Source organism: Dromiciops gliroides, chromosome 5, assembly GCF_019393635.1.
Source record: "Dromiciops gliroides isolate mDroGli1 chromosome 5, mDroGli1.pri, whole genome shotgun sequence".
Lineage (NCBI taxonomy): Eukaryota > Metazoa > Chordata > Mammalia > Microbiotheria > Microbiotheriidae > Dromiciops > Dromiciops gliroides.
The window spans coordinates 257522465-257545658 of record NC_057865.1 but is presented as its reverse complement, the minus strand read 5'-3'; the positions used below and the strand labels follow the sequence as shown (position 1 = coordinate 257545658).

At 39.6% G+C, this 23194-nt stretch overlaps 1 protein-coding gene across 4 annotated transcripts in view; it reads right to left on the bottom strand.

The window, feature by feature from the left end:
* The window catches only part of TMTC2 (transmembrane O-mannosyltransferase targeting cadherins 2), a 546198-nt gene extending 523372 nt beyond the window's left edge, over nucleotides 1-22826 (bottom strand). For all 4 annotated transcript variants that reach the window (XM_043969066.1, XM_043969069.1, XM_043969067.1 and 1 more), the window contains exon 1: nucleotides 22639-22826. In XM_043969066.1, the coding sequence (XP_043825001.1) occupies nucleotides 22639-22787 (149 nt within the window). In that variant the 5' untranslated portion in view covers nucleotides 22788-22826. The remainder of the gene's footprint in view (nucleotides 1-22638) is intronic.
* Nucleotides 22827-23194: the final 368 nt, after the last annotated feature.

The window sequence follows — 23194 nt, the reverse complement described above, 5'->3', positions numbered from 1 at the left end:
TGGGGAGAGAAAAACAAGAATGAATACCCTCGGGAGTTATTGGAGGGATACAATACCCCCAGTGAACCTAAATCTCCAGTTTTTAAAAAGTCCTTATAATTTATTGTTGTTGTTGTTCTTTTTTTATTATTATTAACAAGTACTTATTTTCTCTCTCTCCTAACACCCTCCCCTACTGCCCCCAGACAAAAATTGGGGGAGGGAGAATCAAAACATTTGTATAGTTTATGAACAGTCAGGCAAAACCGACTCCTACATTGGCAATGTCCATAAATGTGTATCTCATTCTCCATCCCGATTCCATCACCTCTTTGGAAACATTCTTCATCACGGGTCCTGTGGAATCATATCTGGTCATTGAATTAAGCAAAAGGGTTGGATTTGTTATTTATACCTTACCTGAAGGTGACTTTAAATAGCTGTGAACAGCAAAGAAGTATGAAATCCACTGTGGCCTTGTTTTGTTTCTCTTTAATAACTTAAAAAAATTATGAGGCAGAGAATTAAGTTTTTCAACAGTTGCCCAATTGGATTTACTAAAAATATTGGATGAATTCTTTACCTGAATGTTGGGGGGGGGGGGGAAACTGTTCCTAGGAACAGATGTTTGTGATCAAACAAACTAGGCAGCTCTCCAACAAGAAGCAACACTGCTCCAGCCTCTAGATTTCCAGAAGTTTGCCATTTGCTGTTAGAGTTTAATTATCAACAGGATGGAGAATGTAAATGTTTCATTTCATAAGGCTAAGACTACCCAGAAAAAATAAAACAATGAGTAATGGCAGATGGTCGAAGTATTTTTCTTTGTGTGTGTTTTTTGTGTACAAGTGTATTATAACTTTATTCAAATATAATAATTTGGAGAGTTGACCCGACATGGCTGAAAGAGTATTAGACTTAGAGCCAGGAGACTTGTATTCAAGTCTACAATCCAATTGTCACATGTGAGATTGCAAGCAAAACATTTAATGTCTAAAGTTACTCATCTGCAAAGCATGGCTTTTTGTTTTGTTTTGGGTTGGGTTTTTTTTCAGGGCAATGAGGATTAAGTGACTTGCCCAAGGTCACACAGCTAGTAAGTGTCAAGTGTCTGAGGTCGGGTTTGAACTCAGGTCCTCCTGAATCAAGGGCCGGTGCTTTATCCACTGTGCCACCTAGCTGCCCCCTTAAAGTTTGTTTGTTTGTTTTTTCAGGGCAATGAGGGTTAAGTGACTTGCCCAAGGTCACACAGCTAGTAAGTGTCAAGTGACAAAGCATGGTTAATAAATCATTCATGGGACCAAAGAGTTAGAATTGGAAGGAGCTTTAGAGGTCATCAGCTCCAATGCCTTCATTTTACAGATAAAGAAACTGAGAGCCATAAAGATCAAGTGATTTGCCTAGGATCACCCAGCTACTAAGTATCTGAGGCAATGATCACAGCACTGGTGTTGGGTGGATCTGTGCCCTCACTGTATCATGTACTAGAAGGGATCTTAGCTGCCCAATAATCCAATCTAGTCATTTTACAGATGAGGAAACTGAAACCAAAGGAAATTAAGTAACTTGCCCAAGGTCACAGAAGCAGCAAAGCATCAGATGTAGAATCTGAACCCAGGCCTTCTAAGTCCAGAGCTCTGTCCATGGTACCTGACTACTCTTGTCTATAATGAGCAATTACAGTCCTTGAATCTGAACACAAACAGCTTTGTTATGCATTTTTTTCACAGTCACAACCACAGTGCCTTCTTTGTAAGGAAGGATGGTCAAAAGGTTTCTTACTCAGCAGGAAAAATTACATGTTTTCAATGGTCCCAAAGGGTCAAAATAGAAATATATATATTTTGCCACATAACAGTTCTCTTTGAAAAAGGAACCCATAACCCATCATTAATAATAAAAAGTAATAAATAAACAAATAAATAAAATAAGTAAATAAAGAAATGTATGAATGAATAACTGAGTAATAAGTGAATAAACAGATAAATTAATGAAAGAATGGATGGATGGATGGATGGATGGATGGATGGATGGATGGATGGATGGATGGATGGATGGAAGACAGACAGATAAACATATAGATTGAAGCCTTGGGGGCAGGGCCCCTGTCATTTTTGTCTTTGTGTTCCAAGCATTAAAGAGAAGACATTTAGTGAATGTGTATTGATTGATTGATAAACCTATATTTAGAATAATAATGAATTAGAGCTGAACTGGACTTGAGAAATCATTTAGTTCATATTCCCTCTCATTTTATAAATGAGAACACTGAGGCACACATGTCCAGTCTATAGAACAGGTGATGGTTCAATAGATAAAGCACTGGTCCGGCAGTCATAAAGATCCAAGTTCCAATCCAGCCCCAAATACTTAGTAGCTGTGTGACTCTGAATAAGTCATTTTAGCTCTGTTTGCCTCAGTTTCCTCAATTGTAATTATGAAGATAATCATAGCACCTATTTCCCAGGGTTGCTAGGGGTACTCAAAGGAGATAACATTTGTAAAGTACTTTTAGCACAATGCCTGGCACACTGGAGGCACTTAATAAATACTTGTTACTTTCCTTCTTTCATTAAATGTCATGGGGTGGGGGGTGAGGAATGACTTTTTTTTTGGTAGGGCAATGAAGGTTAAGTGACTTGCCCAGGGTCACATAGCTAGTAAGTGTCAAGTGTCTGATGCTGGATGTGAACTCAGGTCCTCCTGAATCCAGGGCCAGTGCTTTATCCACTGTACCACCTAGCTGCCCCCAAGGAATGACTTTTTAAAAAATAAATATTTCTGATGATGATAGCCCAAAAATGGGGAGAGAGCATTACATAGTAAGAAACACTGGGGAAGGTATGTAAGCATATATAGTAACTAGTTTAATTTAATTAAGTCAATGTAGAGAAAAATGAAAACGAATTAAGACCACTTTTCTGTTAAATACCACCCAGAGTATGTTTCAAGCAATAGAAATAACTTTATAATTTTGCTAAGTGTTCTTGGGAAGAGCAACAGGGTATAAAAATGCCTTCTGGGGATTGGGGTGAACTAGGACACTCTTTCCCAATATTCCTGACTGAAAACAAGTTTTTGTATTCGTTATTGCTGAGCTTCCTGACACCTATATATCAGAGCATGGCATCAGTCCCTTTGGGGCCAAAGATTCAGAAAAATTAGACTTTGACAAAGGTTTCTTCCATACCCATTGTGAACAGTTTCACCAGCAGAGAGGGCTAAACCTTTCCCATGAATACATTCAACAATAATGATGCTGGGGGAGGCACAGAAGGTGGGGACACCTATACAGTTGGAGCAAATTTTAACAAAAATCCACAACCTGATCCACCTGTCACTGCCCAATTTTAGGAGATGCAATTAAAAATTCAGTCCACGCTGAATGTTTGACTGATGTACTTCAATGAACCCCTTTATCAACATGCAATCTGTCTGGAAGAATGGATTAAATGTTGCAAAAGAGATAAATCAACTTTTTTGCATATTATCACATTTTTTACACCTCTTAAATCTCTGGCACTCCATTTACATGTTGTAACCACATCTGTCAGCATCCCAGTCAGTGAATAGCTATGATCAAAAAGAATGTTTTGGGGTCATTACCAAATAACTCAACATAATATCGGGGATATCTAAGAGTGGTCAGCTAGAATCTAAAAGCGCAATACCAGGCATAGGTTAAAACCCTAGAGCTGTAAGGGGCCTTACATTAAGTCATCAAGTCCAAGCCTACTAAACTCATTTTACAAATGAGTAAACTGAGACTGGGTGAGATCGATTTTTTGAAGGCCGTTTTCCTGGAAAGCAGGAACACCAAAGCTTGAAACCAGACTGTAGGATTTCCAATGAAATAAAGGGAAGAAAAGAGAATAAGCATTTATATAGCACTTACTATGTGCAGCACTGTATTAAGTGCTTTACAATTATCTCACTTAATCCTCAAAACAACTCTATAAGATATTTGGGGTTTTATTTAGTCAGTTAGTTGTGTCTGGCACTTCATGACCCCATTTGGGTTTTTCTTGGCAGAGATACTAGAGTGGTTTGCCATTTCCTTCTCCAGCTCATTTTACAGATAAGGAAACTAAGGCAGAGTGAAATGACTTGTCCAGGGCCACACAGTGTTTGAGGGTGGATTTGAATTCAGGTTCTTCTGACTCCAGGGCCAGCACTCTATCCACTGTGCCATCTAGCTGCCCTACAATGCTAGGGTTATTATCCACATTTTACAGTTAAGGGAAAACAAAGCAAATAGAGGTTAAGTGGGGGGCAGCTAGGTGGCACAGTGGATAAAGCACCAGCCCTGGATTCAGGAGGCCCTGAGTTCAAATCTGCCTCAGACACTTGACACTTACTAGCTATGTGATCCTGGGCAAGTCACTTAACTCTCATTGCCCCACCAAAAAAACAAAAAAAATAGAGGTTGAGTAACTTGTCCAGAGTCACATAGCTAGTAAATGTCTCAGACCAGATTTGAATTCCAGGACTGGCAAAGTATCAACCGTGTCATCCAGCTGTCTCTTGCAACCACACCATACTTATTCAATGTTCAATTTATTGATACATTAATGAACACATTTTAGTATGATAAGACCTAAGCCGTCAGATAAATAAAAGACTGTGCTAAGTACTTTGTAATTATTATCTCATACACACACATATGGGGGGCATATGCATACACACACACACACACACACACACACACACACACACATATATATATAAAACCCTATAGCACCAATGAGATCACTGTGGACCTGAGTGAGAACACTTTCACTCAATAAACAATTCTGTGCTTTCGATCTCAATCTACCTGCATGGCAGTGCTGCAATGTCTAAGAGCATCACTGTGATGCTTCCAACTGGAAGAGTCCAGTAGCCTAGGGAAGTAAGGCAAGGATCTAGCAGGAAGAACATTGAATTTGGCAGCTAGGGATCTTGCTTGAAATCCCAGCTTTCCTACTTTTGTGACAATGGGTACATTGACTCTCTAAGGCTCAGGTATCTCTACTATAAAAGGAAATGGGGGGGGGGGCAGCTAGGTGGCACAGTGACTAGAGCAACGGCCCTGGAGTCAGGAGGACCTGAGTTCAAATCTGGCCTCAGACACTTAACACATTAGCTGTGTGACCCTGGGCAAGTCACTTAACCCCAATTGCCTCACCCACAAAAAAGGAAATGGGTTGAAATTATCTGCAAAAATAAGAGGTGGAAATTAGATGACCTCCACCTCCCTATGACAAAGGGAGGGACTGTCCCAAAACTTTGTCCGACGTTATCTAGAGCAGTCGGATCTACAGGGTTTTCAGTCGTTTTTCAGTCTTGACTCTGTGATTCCTTTTGGGATTTTCATGGCAAACATACGGGCATGGTTTGCCATTACCTTCTCCAGCTCATTCTACAGATGAGGAAATTGAGGCAAACAGGGTTAAGTGAATTGCCAAACATCACACAGCTAGTAAATTCCTGATGCCGGATTTGAACTCAAGAAGATGAGTCTTTCTAATTCCAGTCCTGGCACTCTCTATCCACTGCACCACCTAGCTGTTCCAGGTCAACAAGATAGTAGAATGTTAAAAGAAATGCATGGCGTATTGTAGAAAGAGATCCACCAAAAATAAGTTAGTAAGGAAAGATTACCGTGTAAGCCTTCACCTCTCCAGGACATTCATGTATCTAGAACAATCTGTTTCCTGAGTGTTTGGATAGTCATTTTTTTTTACTGTACAGGACTAAAAATAGGGTATCAGGAGAGCTGCCTGTCTTTCCTGCACTCCTTATCTTTTTCTTTTCTTTTTTTTTTTTTAAAGGTGAATGGAGTCACTATTACAATGTGATTCTATTCCTAACCTCCCTCCTCACTTCTTATATCACCTGATGCCCAATTGTCCTTAAAACATACTTAGAGTTTCAGCATCCGGAATGTCTATATTTAACTTCCCTCCCTTCCGAAGCCTGGAAGTTTTTCACATCACCCCAGCCAAATTTTCATTTAATGGATTGCCCAACGTTTTGATCCAATAAAAGCAGCAGCTACACCCGTGACTCCAGAAATTCAAATTCTGGGCTAGGATCGGTTCAAGGTAATTGCTTCTCGGTTTGTTCCCTTGTCAAAACCAGAATTTAACATCAATTTCATGGAGCTAGCACAAAGATTGTGATGTTGTTATTAACAATGCTTTAACACTTCATTTTGACATCAATAATCAGGCAGATAGTGGTGCAGTAGATAGAGCAATCGAATCTGGATTCAGGAGGACCTGAGTTCAAATCCAGCCTCAGACACTTGACACTAGCTGTGTGACCTTGGGCAAGTCACTTAACCCCAATTGTGTCACCAAAAACAAAATAATAAGGTAGATAGACTTTGCAATAAATGAGGAAAGACCAGGCTTCAAATCCTTTCTTGAACACATACTAGCTTGTGTGACCCTCGGCTCGGCAAGTCATTTAATCTCTGGGTACAATTTTCCAAGACTAGAAGCTTCAGAGCAGGCATCGATCAACATCGGCTAAGAAAGTTTCTCACTAAAAGGTCCCTACATCAAAGAAATCACAGGTCCCTTAAAAATAATAAATAAAACTACAGATATATATGTTTCACAAGAATCTACCACCTGGGATTTCAACATGATTTCATCTTTCTATATAAAGAGAAAAATATATCACTTTATAGAGACAAAAATGTATTACTATATGGTAGATTCAGAAAAGATATCATTACCATTGAAGACATAAGGAACTGAAGCCCCAAATGGCTAAATGCTATGATCTAAGCCACTGCAGGTTTGGGGTAGAATGCAAATACTTTCATTTTTAAAACAAGGTTTTCTCTATCAACCAGTGCAACTTCTGGAAAAGGTAAAAACAGACATTAAAATAAACAGAGCTTCAATGAAATTGAGGGTTTCTAGAGACATATGTCCATTTGTTAAGCTCATCAGGGATTTCTGATGAAATGCAACCACAGCAGTAGTTTTTCTATTCTCTTTGGTTGTCTTTGGGTTACAAAACACTACAGAGGATTTGATTAGATAGGGATCACTAGCTAAGGGAACTCCCTCCCTCTGCAAGTCTCAACCAGACCTAGCAGCTAGTAGCCCCGGGTATGTGAAGACTAAGGGACTTGCCAAGAGTCAGTAAAAACCAAGGGCAAGATCTGAACTTATGTCAGCCTGATGCCAAACCTAGCATCATTTCTAATACATTTATGCCTTCTACACTGTGACTTTCTCCACTGCAGTTTCAATATATCATGAGTAAGCATGAGAAATTAAATGGGAATGGGGGGGTGGGGAGGCTTGGATTTTTCGGAAGCTGTAGATGACACACAAAAGCCGGCAAATACAGAAAAAAGTTTAGAAACTCAAAAATGCATAAAATACATGTATAGTATTGTATAATATCAACATATTTTATCTTTTAATGCCATAGTAATTCAGACTTCCCTGGGACAAAGGAAGAGCCAAAACTTTTTACATGGATTTTCCAGATTGGGGTGGGAGGGTATGCCCCTAACCTCTGTAATGTGGAAGGGATAACTGTATACCACACTGCCTCTGATTATCAATAAAATACCTAACAGGGAGAGAGAGGTTCATTAAAGTTGTTAACCACTGTTTTAGAGGAAGTTTTATGCAGGAGCCAAAATGTTCAGGAGAATCCTGATAGATGTTGAGTTCCTTGAGAGGTACTGGATAAGACACTGGGTTAAGAATCAAGAAGAGTTGGGTTCAAATTCTACCCCAGAAGCTGATTAGCTGTATTATTCAGGTTAAGTTACAACCTCTCTGTGACTCAGTTTTCTCATTGGTAAAAGGAGGAGATTGGTAACATTGGTCTCTAATTCTCCTTCTACCCACAGGTGTTTCCTGTGATTTGCCATTCATATGCTAAGTTCCCTGAGCTTGGTTGGGTGATTCATCTCAACATGATGCTGAGTGAAAATTTAAAACATTTCTGTTCTATAAAATTCAATGACTAGGGTTGATACATGTCTCCTCTTTGAGTAGTGCCCCAAGGATAGGGATCATATTTTAAGTAAGGTTTACCAAAGGGATTCAAATATACTAGCTTTTCAAATATTCAATAAATATTTGCTTCCTTCTACATGGGCTGTACAAATTTTATATAAAATGCCAAATTCCTTCATATCCATCTCGGGACTTTTTTTTTTTCAAATTTCCCAGCCAAATCATCTGGAGAGATGGAACATTTGCCCATGGTAGCTCACCTTTTGAATGAATTCCTCATCTCCAACAGCCGTCATTGAACTTTAAAGCTAAAAGAGATGTTGGCAATAATAGTCTCACATCTTCATTTTACAGAAGAGGAAACTGAGGCTTAGGGAAATGAAGTAATTTCTTCCAAGATACCACAGAGGACTGATGGCAGAGCCAGAATTATGATGTAAATGATCTGCATCTGCTGTCCTACATTTTTTGTTTTGTTTTGTTTTGTTTGTTTTTTATGAGGCAATTGGGGTTAAGTGACTTGCCCAGGGTCACACAGCTAGTAAGTGTTAAGTGTCTGAGGCTGGATTTGAACTCAGGTACTCCTGACTCCAGGGCCAGTGCTCTATCCACTGTGCCACCTAGCTGCCCCTGTCCTACATTTTTAAAAGCACTTTGGGAGATAGATTCAATAGTTAAATATTTAAAGGATCAGAAAAATGAAATTTTGTTCTGAATCAAACAATACATTCCATGAAACATTTTGCTCCGAAACTTCTTGTATTATAATCTCTTCCATAGATTCAGAATTGGAACACTATCAATTGTATTACTATTATGAAACAAGGCCCAGAAAGACAAAAGTATCCAAAAACTGGTTCATAGGCAAGAGGGAGTCCCTGGGATAGGGGTCTGAGACTTCTCCACCTCTGATAGTATGCCTCTGAGATGTTCCACAAGGCCATTCAATGAAATTGTCATATAATTAGAACAGAGAACCTTAGTTCAAATGGTGACTCAGATGTTCATGGCCTGAGTGAATTGGGGAAAGTTGTTTAACCTCTGTAGGCTTCTGATCCTTATCTATCAAATGATGGTGTAATTTGGACTAAAGAGCCTTGGGGGATGCCTCCAGCTCCAGGTTTCTGATCTCATGACCTTAGTTTTAGAGAAGGTACAGCCTGTAGTGGAGATACCAAATAGCTTTTGAAAACTGGGGAATTAAGCCAGAATCATGAACATAATCCTAATAGTCATGATTCAAAGCCTTGAGAATATGATTTTATGGGACAGTGTATAATAGAGATAGGGATTTAACCTATGATTTTGTTGGTATGGGGGACTCCAGGGGGCAGAAACTCCCTTCACCAAGGTAGGTTGGCACCTTCTCTGGCATTTATAATCTTAGAGAGCTGCCTGAATAGTGGTGCCAAACTCCAATAGAAACAGGAGCTATTTAACTCTATAGAAGAATCCCTGCAGGCTGCACATTGACTTGGAAAGCCACATATTAGCATAATTATCTCTGTTTTATTGTATTTTCATTGGTTTTGTTCAATATTTCCCAATTACAGTTTAACCTGGCTCCAGCTCCATTTGGAGTGTTTGGTGACCCTCCTTTTGGACACCATTGGCCCAGAGAACTGAGAGGGTAAATATTTTGCCCAGGATCATGCAGTCATTATGTGTCAAAGGTGGACTCAAAACTAGGCTTTCCTAACTTCAAGGTCAATTTTTGTCCCCTACCTTCTGCTGTTGATGGATTAAAATGAAGAAGAAAAAAAAAATCCTTGCTGGTTTGAGGGACCTTACTCCCAAGGTGAATCGACTGGTCACCAACCTTTTTTTTTTTTTTTAAGAGGCAATTGGGGTTAAGTGACTTGCCCAGGGTCACATAGCTAGTAAGTGTTAAGTGTCTGAGGCCGGATTTGAACTCAGGTACTCCTAACTCCAGGGCCGATGCTTATCCACTGCACCACCTAGCTGCCCCTCACCAACCATTTTTGAACTCCAGGACTATTGACGAGAAGGTAAAATCATGCTCAAAAAAAAGTTTCACCCTAGAGCAAACTTGGAAATGGACAAAATGGACAAAAACAAAGCTGTTTACTTTTCAAAAAATGCTTTCCTTTTCATTGTTCTTTCTTCATCCACCTTTGCTCACCGAGTACACTTTTATCCTGTGGTCAAGCCATAATCCCCTGTTTACATCAGAGCCCCACAATTAAAATCCTAAATTCAGAAACACAAGCTGGATGATGGAAACATTAAAACAATTCTATGGTTTGCAGCACCATGGTCTTCTTGAATCTAATTTTGACTATAATCAGAAATCATGCTAAGAATATTTATGAAACCATCGAAAGAATCTGTTATGTTGAGTAGTTTTTTCTTAAAAAAAAATCAAACACTTTCCCTGACATGAAACTTCAATTTGCAAACTGTATTTTAAAATTAATACTCAAAGAATTTCAAATATTCTGTGTCATGTGGGTTGCCAGTTTTTCCACTGGATAAACCCAGTAAGTATTTGATAAACTTCAATCCTATCATTAACTATCATTCAGAATATTAAGATCCATATTGTGCCCATGTGGGAATAAATCAAGACACAATTTGAAGCTTTAAACATTCATAAGATATTGTGGATAGAACATTTCTGTAAAAAAAAATCCTGTTATTAGTTATCAGAAGAAATTAATAATCCCTAGAATATACCACAGGAGGCAGCTAGGTGGCTCAGGGGATAAAGACCCAGCCTTGGAGTCAAGAGGTCCAGAGTTCAAATTTGGACCCAGATACTTACTAGCTGTGTGACCCTGGGCAAGTCACTTCATTTTGTTTGCCTCAGTGTCTCTTCTGTAAAATGAGCTGGAGAAGGAAATGGAAAGCCAGCCCAGTATCTTTGCCAAGAAAACCTCAAATGAGGTCATGAAGAGGCAGTTGCAACTGAACTGAACTCAACAGCAACAGAATACATTACTGACCTTATCATGTACATAGCATGAGAGAAGGGACCAGGGTTTTGCCCCAGGATGCCAAAATTCACAGAACATTGAACATAGCCACCCAGAAATCCTTCCCACCCCACCCCTGCCCCACCCCCCCCCCCCACACACACACACACACTCAAGGTGATCATAACTCTCCAGGCCATCCTGCCTCCCAAGCAATGAGCAGTCCTACAGTGTATATAAACTTCACAGTGTACCTACTCTTTCAGGGAACTAAAGTATAACTGAATTCCCTGGCCCCAACTACTCATTTCCCCACCCTGAACCCCACCCTCCCTTGCCCCAGAACAAAAATTCCCAGGAGAGATTCTTATCAATGTTATTATGTAAACCCTCCACAGAGCATCCACCCTATGCAAAGGAGTCATTCTTTTTGCCAATGTAATATTTTCTAGGTGCCATTACAGTATTCAGACATCTACCTTCGAGATGTTAACAATTCACTTGAGCATTCTTGGTCGATTTCCTCATCAGTAAAATGAGAGGATTGGACTAGGTAGCCCTTAAGGTCCCTTTCAGGAACCACTGATCCACCGATCCATCATCCTTTTACTCCCCATATCTAATCAGCCAACAACCTCCTTCCTTGTCATTACCTCCTTGAAGATGTCACCACTGGTAATTTGCTGCAGCCTACATACTCCCACCATGCATTCCTACATGCCAGTTTTTATCTGGCTAGAATATCTAGCAGGAAACTCTATCTAAGGGATAAAATTTCCCAGTAATTGAGAACATCTTCCATCCCTTATCCTTTCATTGGGGTCCTAACTTTTCTTAACACTTTTGCCTGATTATGCAATCCAGTAGGAGAGAACCACTCTGCCTGATTTTAAGGGGGTGGGGGGAACGTAACTCTGAGGGAATAATCTTAAATCAGGGATTCTTAAACTTTTGTGTGATGGAGCCCTTGTGCAGTCTTGAGAAGCCTATGGACCCCATCTTAGAATAATGATTTTAAATGCACAAAATAAAATACTTCAGATGACAAAAGAAAACAACTACATCGAAAGAGTTATCAAAATAATAGAAAGGCAAATTCACAAGCCTCAGGTTAAGAAACTCCGGCTTTAAATACAAATCACAAATTCCCATGAAATAACACTACAGCTTTATTCAAATGCCTCATTGTGTGATGGAAGGAATATTGGCTATTATCACAGAACTTAAGCATTGGCAGATCCTGCTGAACTGTAACAGATTCAAGTACAACCCTGTGAATGCACTGGGGACCTGTTTTCTGAGGGATGGGCCTAGCACAGGTCAGGAAACCTTATCACCAGAAGCATGGCCACCACAGGGAATGATAAGTTCTTTTCAACACACCAAATCCAAAGATCATCATCTATTAAAGAACTGAAGGGTTGCAATCTATGTCAGTGAAGGGCCCACCCACCCAGAAGAAATCATGAGTCTTTCAAAATATCAACACAGTTTCCATGGACCGCATGGTAATAATCAAAGACAATGAGATTTGACAGAAGTGACAGCAAATTTATTTGATTACTTCATTTGATAAATTATGTAAATTACGAGGGCCAATCTCCTTAACTAAAGCTACACACTGGGCAACCCTTCAGTACTTTATCACACCCTGGGACACCATGAAATGCATTAATAAAAAAGCTCGAGGAAACTAATGAGGAAGCAAGTCCAACAAGCACACAAAGAAGCAACTTGTTCACCCTATTTTTCAATGTCTCTACATTAATATATCTCTGAAATGGACAAGTTAAGACAGCTCTACCTTCAAGGTACAGATGCCTTATGATGCATAATAAGGAAAGATTATACAAACTATAGTACAGTATTACCACTGTCCTGCTCCTTCCCCCAAATCGCTGAGTATTTATTTTTGTATCTATCCTGACTCTCTGTGAAGATGTAATATTTCCCCAGAATGCAAGTTTCTTGAGGGCAGAGACCTGTTTCAAATTTAAATCTGTGTTCTCAGCTCCTAGCACAATGCTTGGCATACATTAAAGACCCATTGGTTTATTATATTTGCATTCAGGGTTTTCAAACGCTGTTCAGGATCAACAGGATGACAACGTAAATCAAAGACAAAATTAGAAAGAATTCCCCTGGGCCTCTGGATCTGGCCTTCTCTTCCTAGGCAGATGGAGGAAAGATGCATAGAGTACTGAGCCTTGAGTTAGTAATACCTGAGTTCAAAGCCAGCCTTACACATTTACTAACTATGTGATGGACCCCTAGGTGGCACAGTGGATAGAGTGCTGGTTCTGGAATCAGGAGAACCTCAATTCAAATCCGGCCTCTGATATATGCTACCTCTGTGACACTGGACAAGTCACTTAATCCTATTTTCCTCAGTTCCTCATCTGTAAAATGAGTTGGAAAAGGCAATGTCAAACCATTCTAGTATTTTCACCCAAAAACAAATAAACAAAAGAACAAACAGGGTCACAAAGAGTCAGACTCAGCAACAACAACAGCTGTGTGACCCTAGGTAAATCACTTAACTTCTCTTTGTCTCAGTTTCCTTAACTGTAAAATTGGCATAAGAATTTTGCCACAGGGTCAAATGAGGTAATATTTATAAAGTACTTAGCACAGTGCCCGGCCTACTGTAGTAGGCACTATACAAATGCTTATTCCTTTCCCTTCCCAACCCACCTTGTGCCCACAATATATCCTACTTTGTATTATACTTATCTCTCTATAAGATCCTAAAAAATACAAAATCATTTTTATCTCTGCATCTCTCTCACCTAGCTCAATGCTTTACAGATAGTAAGGACTTAATGAATGTTTGCTAAAGAAAAAATTCTAGAACCTCTCTGCAAACAATGTTCTTGTAGCAATCAGGGAATTTAATCATTCAAATGTTCTCAATTTAAAAAAAAAAAAGGGGGTGCAGGATGAGAGTTGGCTCCTTTCATAACAATAAAAGAGAAAGTGTTCTATAATGGCTGGAGAGTTTGCCCTGGATCTGGGTTAGGAAGCACTGAGTTAGAATCCCACATCTGAGACATACTGACAGTTGGACCTTGGTTCAATCACTTAATCTCTCACTGCTCTAGGTAACAACCTTCCTGGGAAGTTTCCTAATCCTGGTGTTTTCTATACAATGATTTCACAGACCCATTCCCTTTTCCTCATTGATTAGTCATTCATTCATTCATTCATTCATCTATTTATTGGTGAGGCAATTGGGGTTAAGTGACTTGCCCAGGGTCAAACAGTTCCTCATTGATTATTAAATAAAATGGATAGTGCTAAGAGGAATAGTACTTGGCTGGAAGTAGAATACTAAGATTCAAATTCCAATTCTGACAATTACTACTTTTGTGCCTTTGGGCAAAGCAGTTAATCTCTTCAGGCCTCAATTTCTTCATCTCCATAATGAGCCTACTGGGATATATAACTTCTAAAATCCTTTTCTGTTCAAAATCTATGACTCTGTGATCCTGTGGCCATCCTAAGAGCAGCTAGGTGGTACAGTGGATAGAGCAATGGGCCTGGAATCAGGAAGACTTATCTTCCTGAGTTCAAATCTGGCCTCATATACTTACAAGTCAGTTAACCCTGTTTGCCCCACCTCCTCTTCTATAGGAAATGACAAACCACTCCAATGTCTTTGCCAAGAAAACCCCAAATGGCATCACAAAGAGCCAGACAAAACTGAAACAAAACAAACAAACAAAATACCACCATGATGCTATGTTTCTGTTTTGGAAAAACATCATTTTAGCGAGCATGCCTTCTTCGAAATTCTCCCGAGCGAACGCAATCCTTTCCCAATTACTCAAAATAAATAATTTGTAGTTGTAAACGTAAAATATTTGTTTAAAAGGAAAAGAAAACAAGGTGAAGTGTAGACTCTCTTCCCTCTTTTCTAAGCCAGTGAAGCCAACATTTACTCATTTCATTCCGGAAACCTTGAGTCCCAGAGAATGACAAATGTGATTGAAAATCTGAACTGCTAGAGGAGAGAGAGATCAATAGTAACTTGATAGCACTGCATAGTGTCTTGTTGGCATCAACAAACTACCTGGGAAATGTGCTAAAATCTCTGAAGACAGAAGACTACAATCCATAGGACCAGTCAAGCAGTGAGGTCAACACAAAGATTTCAGAAGCCCCCAGACCTTGAAGAAAAACAGTGATCCTTGACAACAAACTCAGGAGCCACATCTATGGGTTGGATTCTAAAACCTTTATGTAAAGCTTTCAATGAAAGAAAAAATAACTCAAGGATATAGCACATGCTTTAAGAAGCAAGGCTAAGACTACCTGCCTTCCAGGGATGCCAGTCATACTTTTTTTTTTCCCTCTGGGAAAGAAGCCAATATTTTTTGTTGTTGTTGTTAAAGGATATGCATCTTATTCAAACTACAAATGAAAAAGGATCAAAAGTAAAAGAAGGCAAATTATAAAAGGAGATTCTTCCTGCCAATGAACAAACCATCAGTGTCTCCCCAATTCTATCTTCTGACTCCTGGATTCAAAGACTTTGCAGTGTGCAATAAAGTTTTAGTAGAAAATGAATGGACCATGTCAGCAAAGGAAACAAAGGGTCAGTACACTGTTACAGAAACAGGCATTTATAAAAAGTGAGCATCCTCCGTAGCATGCATAATTGGTAAGATACTGAAAAGGCACTCCCCCCCCCCCTTTGGGAGTACATGAAGATGAAATCTTCAGGGAAACTGTCAGTCCTTTGTGAATAATTACACAAGAACATTACTTTTTTATGTATTTTGAAAAAAAGTAACCAATTCATCAGACATTAAAATTGCCTGCTTGGTGCAAGTCTAGGAGCTAGGAATGCTGAGATAAAAATCACATGGGGCCTTCCCTCAAGTAGCTTGCATTCTATTGGGAAGGGAAGGTAGTAAGATAAAGCAAGATACAAGTAAGTTAACACACATTTGAACAAAGGTTAGAAAATCATTTCAACCGAAGAAGGGCAGAGGTCCATAAAAATCCCAATGTGTTTAATTAAATAAGGTTTCTTTTTAGTTTCCTAAATAGTAACGGTATTCCTTTTCAAAATCTACCTTTAACTTCCCATCAAGATTAACTTATATGTCAAATTAATTATTCTCTAGAAGTTTAAAAAGTCCAGGCAGCTAGGTGGCCCAGTGGATAAAGCACTGGCCCTGGATTCAGAAGGATTTGAGTTAAAATCCGGCTTTAGAAACTTGACACTTACTAGCTGTGCGACCCTGGGAAAGTCATTTAACTCTCATTGTTCCGATTAAAAAAAAAAAGTCCAGGTACCAGAAGATGAAATATACAATATTTACCTTCTAGTGAAAAATTTTAAAAGTACAGAATTTTGGTCAGCCAAATGGAGAAGTGGATAAAGTTCTGAGTCTGGAGTCAGACACTTCCCAGCTGGGTGACTCTAGGCAAGTCACTTAATCCTGTTTGACTCAGTTTCCTCATAGGTAAAATAAGCTGGAGAAGGAAATGATAAAGGTGGGATTTGAAGCCAAGTCCTCTGACTCAAGACCTCATGGTCTTTCATCTAATCCAAGCCATTCCTAAAAGAAAAAAAAAAATTCCTTCTACAACAAATCCAAAACAGAATCCTTTGGCCTCTACTTGAAGACCTCCAAAAAGAGGGAACTCACCCCATAACAGGCATCCCATTCCACTTGTTGATAGCTCTAATTATGAAGAAGTTTTGGTCTTGTTTTTTCCTGACCTCCAGCTTAAATTTTCCTCTTTGCAACTTCACACCATTTCCCAGTTCTGCCTTCCGAAACCAAATCATCTTAGTATTTTTGTTCCCCTAAGTGCCTAAGTACCTGTAGAGGTAATGAAAACTAATGTGATCCCTCTGTCCCAAGGCAGCTATTATATCCTTGAAGGCAGCTAAACTGTTGCCTCTCCTTCTCTTTTCCATGCTAAACAACGCCCCCCCCCCCCCAATGCCTTCAACACCATGTACTCTGGGTGTAAGGCAACCTTTGCCAACCTGACCATCCTCCTCAGAAGGTTCTTTAGCTCAAGCGTCAAAACATTTAAAAAATGGGTGCCTTACTCATTGTAAAGCATCTCAAGGAACAACAAGAGCAAAAAAAAAAAAAAAGGCTTATGGGTAGGTGATTGGAATTTTATTGGAGTACCTTAAAGAGGGCTTTCCTCTTTTGCTAAAATTATATAAGCATCTGTTCCAGAGAATATGTTCCCTTTGCCTATATTAAAGACCACGACTTTAAATAGCTGCTATTATCATGGCCATTTTAAACAAGTACATTTAGTGTGCTGAGCAGCAATGAGAAAAAGATTAGCAAGACAAACTGTGCTTCTGGCCCATGTTGGAATCCAAAAGGTTGTCGCCATTTCGGAATTAGAGCAGCAGGAATTCAACACTACCACAGGGTGCATTAGCACTGAAAAATTAAGTGTAGATGACAAGACAAAAGCCTGATGGAATCCCAAATGTAAATTAATAATCAAATGTATATATACAAAAAAAAATCAACCAAGAGACAGATGGCAAGCCATTTTCCCTGGAGTATTTGTACATGCTCTCAATGCTTGTATGTGGGTCACTTGCTAGATTAAATCCTGTGTCAGGCCCAACAGAGGAAGCTCACAGCAGTCTATACAGGCTCTGCCTGATTTTAATTTGTGATTTTAGATAAAATAGATTTACTTGTCCAAAACAGCAGAATAGTTCCTTTCCAAACCCAGCTCTTTAAAACATCAAAGAACTTAGCAGAAGGATAAAAGTGTCACATAAAACAATCCATAAACAATAAATTAGATTCTTGTTTCCCATTTTATTAAATATATATTCTAAACATGGAGGAGAATTTAAAAGTAGAAAAAGACTGCTGCATATTGCTGTTTCTATGAGTAATTAGTCAATGAAAGGTGAGCTTTGGAGGAAATTATGAGTTTCCCCTTTAATTTTGTAATAATTGTCTCTAGATTTTTTCCAGTAAACAGATTGCTGAGTCGTGGTTTAGCTGTGTTAACACATATTCCAATTTGTAAGTTAATTTCAGTTCACTCCAAAGACTCTTGTTTTAAAGGAACTGAGTTGTCTTCATTCCAGCATGAATCAAAAAGGATGTAGATCACATGAGGTCAAAAGGGCAGACTAATACCAACCTTAAAACACCTATGGGGAACAATGGATAAATATTACCAGTGAAGTTGTTTTTAATACATCATGATCTTGAGAAACTGTAGCTTTAAATCTAGCACTCCTGAATTTTAAATACTGTCGATCAAAATCCGTTAGGAAAAAAAACAAAAACCAACTAGCAGTGTGCCAACCCTACAGTCTGAATTTAAGCCCAAATGACCAACTAAGCCACAATTATGTAAGCGTGAATTTTTGATAGTCTTAAATCCTCCTGTGGGATCTTTCTTGAAAGTTATGCACAGATAATTCTTATTACTCAGAATGCTAGTTACATGTACAAAGATGGGAGCCCCAAACAGAAAGTTATCTTGGTTAGATTTTATACACAACAATGGACAAGAGTGAAATTAACCAGTCGACAACTGCACATCCTCCCTTCCTGATTCCCAAATGATTTGGCTCAACAGCCTCCTTTGTTTACCTGAAGTATTGGCTCATTGTGATTTGAGGACATAAACAAGATTCACTTTCCTTGTGAATTTTTCTATACATTTTGATATAGGGGTTTCTTTCTAATAAAGAACATGGTTAAGATAAGAATGATTCAAAACAAGTTTGTGGTTTTAGAAGAGCCTCTCTTTGTCTCTTTATATTATTTTTATGGGAATCATTCAGTAGGAAATCATTCAGGAAGAGTGTAAAATGACAGATGTCATTAAAATTTACAAGGAAAGCAAAAAAAAGGAATCTTTTCTTTTGATTTGTCTCCTCCCCCCCCCTCCCCCTTTAATGCAAAGGCCCAAGTTATTCAGGTAGATCTGGAAAAAGGGAGGGGTGCATCGATGTGTCCCATACAATATACAGTCTCATGAATAGGCAACTGGCTGGTGTTTTTATTAGGTCCAATTCCAGCCCTATTACAGGCTTGAAATTCAGGATCTTCAAATGGTACTTGCTGCCTGTGTGACCTTGAACAAGTCACTCAAACTCCCTTTTCGTATTTAAAATGCTAGCCTCTGAGGTCTCCTTCAGCTCTAGTTCTCTGTATGACCCTGGGCAAGTCACTTAAGTTCTTTCTGCTGGTTTCTTCATCTATAAAATGGGTATAATGATAGCACTTAACTCCTAGGGTTGTCATAAGACTAGCATGAGGTAATATTTGTACATGCTTTGTAAACTCTATATAAGTACTAGATATTATTATTACCCTATGATTTACAGGAATAAAAACATATAGAAGGAAAAAAAAATCTAAACCAGATCCATGAATTCAACAGTGATTTAAGTACCTACTATGAGCAAAGCCCCTTGATCTGCTTCTCTAATTCCTATATTCAGAAGCTGATTGGATTCTAGCCATCTCAGGCAATTTCTTAGGTTTCATGCAGAAACACATGTACAGTATTCAATTTTACCATATGGAAATGGATTTTGTCATAAGAAGTTTCTATGTTAGCGCTTAGCCCTGATTAGTTCTTAGTTCTGATCTCAACCAACTTACACAAAACACTCCAAGCCATTCCACACACCCTGTAGATTCTAAAGTAAACTTGACATCTGTACTGAAAAAGAAATGATAGCAGTTTGAGAAGTAACAAAGGGACAAGTTTAAGTCCCGGCAATATGATACACCGCCGCCCCCCCCCCCCAATCAAAAGTCTGATTCTTGGAGTTTAAATGCAAAACTCTGAATCAGAGTGAAGGAAGTCAGCAGTCAGAGATGCCTCCCACATATATTGAATGGTCGACCCTGCAGTTCCAACACTGACCTTCTTCTTTAGAGGCTTGTATTTCACAAAATCTCCTGTGGGGCAGCATAAGTCCACAATTCTAGTTTAAGCCATGTTTTAAACTTGGGAGTTTGTTACATGGCAGAGTAGTAGGAATGAACAAGCAATGATTTTAGAATTTGTCTTTTACTTCTCTAATCCCATACTTCTGTGTGTATACAAATGTAAATGTAAAGAGAAAATAGTTTTCTAATACACATATGCAGTAAACATAGTATATACAGGGTAAACTATATAATAATAAATGTATATTATAGGTCAGTAGTTGGGGATGATCTACACTTGTGATTTATACCTTAGCAATGAGTTGTCAATCTACAGTACATGATGGAGGATAATTCCTAGAATCATATACTGGTTTATTTCAAGGGCAACTACAGAGCATCATTAAATCTTTACAAGATTTGTCATAATTAGACTGCCTTTGAAAGCCCGGTATTATGTACTTTAGATAGGTTTTCAAAATGGACATCACAGTAAAAATGTAGTCTCATAAATGTTGGAGGGCATAATCAGGATGGAAAGGCTTTAATGCCAATGTTAAAAATAAGAAATATCTGACATCTTAAATATATATGTATGCATATATATGTATGTGTATATATATATATGATATAAAAACGCCTCTGTAAGTGAAGAAAGTGAATCTGAAGAATTATAGTTACCATTAACAACAAAATCCTAATGACCTCAACACATGGATTTAAGTCACAAATGGACTGCTTCTATACTATGATTTATGAATAAGAAGTAAGATATTTTTATCAGTCTTTACAGAATATAAATGATATAAAAAGTTAGTTTAAGTAAAATCTTGACCATTAAAGTACAGTTTTCTCCTGGGTGTAATGTCATTTCCCAGTCAGAACTAATAGACTATTAAGAAGAATGGAGAGTGGCAAAATCTGAATCATCACAGTACCCAGTAAGAGTTAAGGTATTTAAGGAGACACTTTAAAAAAAAAACAAAAACCCTACCACTACATATTCTTGCACTGAAATTGTACCATCTTTTCCAAGTATTACCTATCTATTTGCAATTCAAACTACCCCAAGCAGAGTCATTGAAGGCTAGGATTCATCCTTGAACCTATTTTCAGAGCAAAGCTAGCAATCTTTGAAGAGGGTTTTTTTTCCCCCTTCTTCCTAGAGTCACTGGTAGACTCAATATCAGCAGGTGCACTACACTATAACTTTGGAGAATAAAAACTGCTCTTGTCAAAAGCACAGACAAACTATTTCTCAAAGTCCATGGCAGCAAAAATCTGTGAGCTGTGATTAAAAGTTTAGGGAAAGTTAAAGTCTAACAGTGGTTTTCCCCCTTTACTAGACTCTGTCAAATACTCCAGTTCATGTATCAAGAAGGATTTCTTGAATTCTGAGACCCCCCCCCCCCTCCCGCGGTCACTCCAGGATTTCAGAAGCATACTAACTAGCGGGTGTGAATCAAGAATTGCTGACCTAAGACTTATACACATGCTTTTAGGCTAATAGTAGAGAAAAGAGAGACTATATAAAAGTACTAATTACAACCAGGAGAGAATCCCGACTTCATCTCCGCTCACTATCCCAGCTCCTACTGAGTAATCCCAGGCACTACCTCACCCTAACCCAAGGGATCCACACACTTTCCGTAGCAAGAGAAGGGTTGATGAAAAGCTGTCAAAGTAAATCTATGCTCACTTTTTGAATGGTTTAATTTCAATGGAGCACGAAACACCGCAGGACAGTTAATAAGTTTAGCCAGGCGTACTGTTCTCCCTAATATATTTTAATTATGCATCTGTTTTAATTGTAATCAGATTAAGTCACCGGAAAAGACACAAATTGGAATTTTCCCTAATGGCTAATCGAGCTTTTCATCAGTTTCTAAACATTAGCATGTTTAAAGAAGGGGAGGGGGATAGGTAGGGACACTAGCACCCGTGTGACATTTTCCAGAAATCGATGCAGTTTCTTTGACATCACAGTTCAGGTCTCATTAGCCACCCAAACTAACCCAAAATCAAAAGACCAAGTCAAAGCCCCACGGGCTTCATCCATCCCAATTAGCATATAAGAATTGCTAAGCATAAACGAAAACTCCCAAACACAAATGAAAGCTGAAGGCTTATATAAAGTGCTGCTCCATTGATCTTATGGGGGGGGGGGGCACATCTGAGGCAACGTCATGTTGCCTTAAAGTACTACTGAACAAGCAGACTAGGAAAGTTGAAGAAGGCAATGGGGTTCTTATTCCGGTAAATTAAGAACTGTCAATTGCGTGTTTTCGCCTCTAGAAATAAAAGTCTCATGGGTTTTTTGTTTTTGTTGGTTTTTGTTGGTTTTGTTTTGTTGGGGGGGGGGAGTTGCAAGGGAGGTTGTATTAAAGGGGGAAACGAGAGGTTCGAGAGAAGGAAGGGGGCTTCCTTCGTGCCCAGACACAAAATCACTTAATGTGTAGTTGTGACACCAAGTAATACTTAAGGGTTTTTTTTTTTAAGCTAATGTTCATTGAATAGTTTTCCAAATAGAAGAGATTTCCTTTAAGAAACTTTAGTGTCTGCAAACAGCAGAAAGAAACAGGGAGAGAAATCTGCAGAGAAACTAGGAGCTGAAACTAACTAGTCCGGTTTGCTCTCCGTGTGTTTGCTTGGGGACTGGGGCGGGGAGGGAGAGGGGGAGGGAGTGACGACTGTTATGTTGTTGAACCCTGCAGCTCTCTCTTGACCACTCTCCCTCCAACTCCGCTCCTGGTCAGACTCCGGAGGAAAGCCAGCCAGGCAGCCTACTAGCAGAGTTCCCATCCAGCTCCTTCAACCTCCCTCCCACTTCACCTCCCCTCTTACCTGTCATCGTAGCAGAAATCCGCACTCAGGGTGTTGAGATACAAGACGAGCCCCAGGGCGCTGCTCACCAACTCAGCAATCATCTCTCCACCGCCTTCCCTTCTGCTCCCTTTCCAACACAAGGGCAGCCGCAACAGAGAAAGAAGCATCAATCCCCACCTTCCGCTTCTCCTCCCAGCTTCACTTTTTTTTCTCTCCTCCTCCTCCTCTCTCATACCCTCCCACCCCTCCCCTTCTCTCCCCCTCCCACCCCCCCTTCCTAAGCCTTGGAACCCACCCCTCTTCTGCTGCTCTTCACTCCTGGCCCCTCTTGTCTCCTCCTTTCCCCGTCCCCGGGGCGCGGGCTCAGAGCGCTCTCCCCATCCCCGGGAGCCCGGGCGAGCCGGCAGCCAGCGAGCAAGCGGCAGGTTTATTGAGTGCTTGGCTTTGGGACTCCCTTTTCCTCCGCTCCGCCCGGACCCTAACCCATGGCAGTAGGGAAAGGGGGGAGCCCTGGATGCGGTGCGAGGCTGGGGGGCTAGTGAGGGGGACGAGTCGGGGTGCGAGTGCGGGGAGG